The sequence below is a fragment of the Panthera onca genome, chromosome X (genome assembly GCF_046562875.1).
Source record: "Panthera onca isolate mPanOnc1 chromosome X, mPanOnc1 haplotype 2, whole genome shotgun sequence".
NCBI lineage: Eukaryota > Metazoa > Chordata > Mammalia > Carnivora > Felidae > Panthera > Panthera onca.
Genome location: NC_138357.1, coordinates 65,541,066 through 65,547,271, shown reverse-complemented (window position 1 = coordinate 65,547,271; position 6,206 = coordinate 65,541,066). Strand labels below are relative to the sequence as shown.

General features: G+C 33.1%; 1 protein-coding gene across 1 annotated transcript; it reads left to right on the top strand.

The window, feature by feature from the left end:
- Positions 1-1,163: 1,163 nt before the first annotated feature.
- Positions 1,164-2,684, top strand: LPAR4 (lysophosphatidic acid receptor 4). Its single transcript, XM_081792451.1, has one exon. It carries the CDS (start codon positions 1,223-1,225, stop codon positions 2,333-2,335), a length of 1,113 nt encoding a protein of 370 aa, XP_081648577.1. The 5' UTR covers positions 1,164-1,222; the 3' UTR covers positions 2,336-2,684.
- The last annotated feature ends 3,522 nt before the right edge of the window (positions 2,685-6,206 follow it).

Here is a 6,206-nt window from a genome sequence, read left to right as displayed (position 1 = left end):
GTTTTAGGAGCTGAAGGCATGAAAGTAACTGATGGAATGGGAGGGGGATAAGAAGACATCCTAGGCTAAGCATTTAGCTTGAGAGAGATTTGGAAATGGGACTACAATCTGCAAGAGGGAAACTCTGAGATTATTATTTGAATTATTGCTCTAGAAAGACAATGTAATACAGTGAAAAATCTTTTCACCAGAAGCTTTAATTAACTGAGGAATCCATGATCTCTGAATTCATGTTTTAGAAGAAAAAGATGAATTATTTACTTCAATAATTTAGTCAGAGGGGCACCTGGGTGGCTCAGTCAATTGAGAGTCTGGCTCTTGATTTGACTCAGGTCATCATCTCACGGTTCATGGGATCACTTCTGGCTTTGTGCTTACAGTGCGGAGCCTGCTTGGGATTCTCTATCCCTCTTTCTCTGCCTCTCCCTTGCTCTTTCTCTCAAATAAATAAATAAACATTAAAAAATAAGCTTAGTTAAAAGTTTTTTAAGGGCATGTCCTGGAGGTCTCATATCGACCTGTAGTCTTGCAATAGAACTAATAATTAGACAATAAGGTTTACTAATATTAGAAAAGAAACAAAATAATTTAGATTAGTTTAACAATTCTTTGGTTATGAATAAAAAAAGGTGAATTCTGGTTCTGATGGTACCATTTACACATTCTCCTAATTCTGACATCATAATTCTAAATTACATAAGCCTCAGTTTCTTCTTCTATAATGTGATAAATTCTTGTCTTCCTTCCTACCTTATGATGTTCTTGTGGGAATCAAATAAAACACATTTTTGAAAGTTAAAAAATTCCATAAAAATTTCAAACTATTAGTGTTGTTTTAATTATCAAAGGCCCGTTTCCCCACCTCCATCCCCCATCCCTGCTTGGGCTCTCATGTAGACAATATCTTATTTCTGTTCATTGCAATGCTACATACAGTACTGCATTTGTTATATTGTGTGTGATCTCTCCCACTCTTGCAGCATATTCCTGTAGTACCTTTTAACATATTGTAGGTGCTCAAAAGATACTTGTCAAACCAAATTGAATGTGTATATTGTTTCCAGTCTGGGTGAACAGAATATCTTTTACTCCATAGAAATGAATGGAAGGCAGATTTGATTATTCATTCCATCTTGTCTCCCATAGGAGGAAAATATTTCTTACCAGTCTCTAGTCTCAAAGTGGTGAACCCTGCAGGCAGCAGGCCTTCTGAAAAAAATCCATGGGTGACAGAAGATTCATTGACTTTCAATTTCAAGATTTAAATTCAAGCTTCAGACCCAGGTTGGGCAATGCTACTGCCAATAATACTTGCATTGTTGATGATTCCTTCAAGTATAATCTGAATGGTGCTGTCTACAGTGTTGTATTCATCCTGGGTCTGATAACCAACAGTGCCTCTCTGTTTGTCTTCTGCTTCCGAATGAAAATGAGAAGTGAGACTGCTATTTTCATCACCAATTTGGCCCTTTCTGATTTGCTCTTTGTTTGCACTCTACCTTTCAAAATATTTTACAATTTCAACCGTCACTGGCCTTTTGGTGACACCCTTTGCAAGATCTCTGGGACTGCATTCCTCACCAACATCTATGGGAGCATGCTCTTCCTCACCTGTATTAGCGTGGATCGTTTCCTGGCCATTGTCTATCCCTTCCGATCTCGTACCATTAGGACAAGGAAGAATTCTGCCATTGTGTGTGCTGGAGTCTGGATCCTAGTCCTCAGTGGTGGTATTTCAGCCTCTTTGTTCTCCACTACTAACGTCAACAATGCAACCACCACCTGTTTTGAGGGCTTCTCCAAACGTATCTGGAAGACTTATCTGTCCAAGATCACCATATTTATTGAAGTTGTTGGTTTCATCATTCCTCTCATTTTAAATGTCTCTTGCTCTTCTGTGGTGCTAAGAACCCTCCGCAAGCCTGCTACACTGTCTCAAATTGGAACCAATAAGAAAAAAGTGCTGAAGATGATCACAGTTCATATGGCAGTCTTTGTGGTATGCTTCGTACCCTATAACTCTGTCCTCTTCCTGTATGCCCTAGTGCGCTCCCAAGCCATTACCAATTGCTTGTTGGAAAGATTTGCAAAGATTATGTACCCAATCACCTTGTGCCTTGCAACTCTGAACTGTTGCTTTGACCCTTTTATCTATTACTTCACCCTTGAGTCTTTTCAGAAGTCCTTCTATGTTAATACCCATATCAAGATGGAATCCCTGTTTAAGACTGAAATACCTTTGACGACAAAGCCTTCCCTTCCAGCTATTCAAGAGGAAGTTAGTGATCAAACAACACATAATGGTGGTGAATTAATGCTAGAATCCACCTTTTAGGTAATGAGAACTGTCCAGATATGGTTTTTCCTAGGATTTTTCCTATGCTATGAATAAGAGAAACAATTTGAAGCTAGTGATAACTGAAAATAGATTAATGTACTGAATACAGTCAGATACATTTATTTGAATGTTTATTGTGCATATGCTGTTTTGTTCAATAATTATAGGTCAGGTCTAATTACAACAACCAAAAGAGATTGCCAAACTCTTCTGCTGGGTTATAATTTCATTGTGTCACATTATATAAGAGGCTAGTGGCCTTTGCTTCAGTGATATAAAGATTATCGTAAATTTTTTAAGAAGATATTTCCACTCTGGTAACATTTGTTAATTAGGTTGGGCCTATAAATATAGAACAAATTCAGGGATTATTTAAAAAAAAAACTTTTGTGTTACTACTGATACATGTTACTCTTTTTTTCCTTTTTTTGTATTATTATAGAGTATATTTTTAGCATAAGAACATATTGTAGCCTAACATTATTGGTAAGAAGTGTATCCAATTTAAAAGAACTGACAAATTTCATTGTATATGTTTTGAAAACAGAAACATAAATTGTGTTTGCATAAATATGGATGGGAAGAAGCAAAATTAGCTGGATTTACACAATTGTAGTCACCAGCAGTGTCAGTTCTTTTTAATCTTCCTTTTTTTACACTACATTAAGATTTTCATATGAAATTTCAAATCCGGAAAGCAGTGTTCAAAACAATTACAGAATAAAAAATCACATAAAACAACAAATGTCCATTAAAAAAACTAGCAACACCAACATTTTTTTCTTAGAATTTTTAATTATCTTTCTTTTGAGAGGCTGATACTATATAATATTCTTCGTATGATATTTTGGAGCACAATGCATTTATTCCCAGGTTAGGAGCAAATTGAAAAAATTAACAACAAAATAATAACACAAAATAAAATCATAAAGCACATTTTAAAATCTTGCTTAAAATTTTCATTAATACATTTTTTTGGGGGGAGAGGAGGTCTGTAACTTTAAATAACTTATTCTTTCATGTTAAATTTTGGAGCACAATGCAGCCAGGTTGCTGCTGAGTTTGTGGCCAGGTCAGGAGCATATTGAGAATAAATTCGTAAACCAAACTAAACCAATACAATAAAACTCAGAAAAACTGCAAAACAACAAAACAATAGAAAATAATCCCTAGCACTTGCATTTATATTTTATTTCTTTTTGGAGGTTCTGTAAATTTAAAAGTATCGTATCATTTGTATGCAATTTCAGAGTACAATGCAGGTAGAAATATGCTAAATTTGTGCCCAGGTCATGACCATATTGGGGGGGGAACCCCATAAAACAATCGCTTACAAAACAAAACAAAACAAAACAAAACACACAAGAATTTAGAATTTGCATTTTCTTAAGCATTTTTAAAACTTGCAAAATACCATGATTTTCATATGATGCTTTGGATCAAAATGTAGTTAGGAAGCTGCTAAACTGGTGTTAGTTCAGGAGCAATCAAAATAAATATTTACATATATGCAAAAGAAGAGAAAGCATTTTTTTTGTAACACCCTTAAACAATAAAAGAAACAAAATAATCTTTAAAACCTTTTACTGTTTATTGGATGAAATGTAGATTTAAGCATATTAAGACATGTAAATGGAGCTTCTGAGCACAGTATATTTTGAAAGGTGCTACATTTGTGCTCATGTCAGAAAGAATGAAAATATATTCCCTCATCTACATTCTACACACACACACACACACACACACACACAAAATTAAACATTGAGAAACAATAGAAATATTCTTAAAATGTGTATTGATCAATCTTTAAAATATTTGGATGATATGGTAATTTAAAAATGCTAAGACTTTTAAAGTAAAACTTCCAGGAATAATTCATGTGTCAGGAAGTGATTTGAAAAAAAAAAAAAAAAAAACACCATAAAACGATAATATAAAAAATAAATATTTTAAATGATACTCAAATTCTTTTTTAATTTTTAAATGTTTATTTATTTTTGAGAGAGAGAGAGAGAGATTGAGGTACAGAATCCCAAGCAGACTCCAGGCTCTGAGCTGTCAGTACAGAGCCAGACACAGGGCTCGAGCACAGGAACTGTGAAATCATGACCTGAGCTGAAGTCGGACACTTAATTGACTCTGTCACCTAGGCACCCCAAATGATAATCAAATTCTTAAAACTCTCATTAACCTTTGTTTTTTTTTATGTTATATAGATTTAAAAATACTGATTTTTAAGTTTAAAACATGAGCATAATGTACATTTTCTACATGAATCCTTTATATTTTAATTCTGTTATAGTAAACATACAGTGCTACATTAGTTTCAGGTGTACAATACTGTGATTCAACCATCCTCTACATCACTACTTAATACCCATAACTTATTTCACCTGCCCTTTCACCAACTTCCCCTTACATTAATCCTTTAAATCAAATGTTACCATATATGTATAAATCCCTACCACTAATGGAAACCATCCAACATTTTTATACCAATTGGTTAATTACAAATTGTTATTTTTTCCTTCTGGTATTAACATTTGCTTGTGTAACATTCTCCAACAACTCTATAGACCTTACTGAATGAGGAGAATGTCTTCATTCTGATTCTGCAAATCAAAAGTATCCAAGCCCAGAACAGAATTTTTGGATGCTCCAATACCAAATCCTGACTTAATTTTAGTCTATATTAAATAAAGAAATAAACAAAAAACAATACCAGGCTTGATGTACAGTAAATTGCCTAGTTTCTTTTGTAAAATCTGTTTCCTTACTAGGATAAAAATGGCCAAATCTGAGCCTGGGTTAGGAACCAATTTAAAAAAAATGCTAAAACAGTAGAACAATAATGAAAATAAATTTTCAAAAATAGCATTAGTTTTTCTTTGTGATCTAAAGTCCTAAAACTAATCATGCATTGTATTGTCTTGTGAAAACATTATATATAGAATATATAAGCATTAGATTCAGTTTGATGAAATTAGGTTAAATTAGGCTAAGTTCACTTGTTAGGTTTTGTTGTAAGATCAAATTAGTAATCAAAGTATGAATAATCTTTTGGGTTTTTTTTAGTATTCTTTCTTTCCCACTTGTAAGTATAAACTACATGTAACTTTGTGCCCTTGGCCCTCAAAATTATAAAATTTTAGGATTATGACACCAAAAAGTTTAATGGGATATGTTAAGCAAGTTGACATAAAATATATCAACAAATCAGTTTCCTTCTGTGTAATTTGCATATTTAGTTTTGTTTAATTTTCCATATTTCAATTTATTTTAACTAATTTCAGTTTTTATGATTAATATAACTTGCTATTAAAAACTTTTTTCATATGGACAATGTAACAAACAAAATGTAAGAAATATAAAATTGATTTTTATTTCAAATTTAAAAGCAAAAGAAATAATTCAGTTTCATTACAACTTGGATTTCAAATGCTTATCAAGTGTAATAAATATGTTTGGATTATCTAGTAGTCATACTTTGGTCAACTATTTATTAAACTTTGCCTTTATTTATAGGCACCCAGAGCCATTTTTCCTTTACCTTCCCTCCATCCTTTAAGAAAAAACTTATTAAGGGGGTACCTGGGTGGCTCAGTTGATTCAACATCCAATATCTGCTTAGGTCCAGATCTAGCAGTTTGTGAGTTCAAGCCCTGCTTCAGGCTTGCGGCTGTCAGCGTGGAGCCGGCTTCAGATCTTCTGTTCCCCTCTCTCTCTGTCCCTCCACTCTCACTCTCAAAAATAAATGTAAAAAAACATTAAAAATTTAAAAAAATATTATTAAAATATATTTGATCTAAAGTCAATTTTAATACTTTGTTTTTGAGGCTGTCTGAAGACTAATGCAGAATTTAAAATG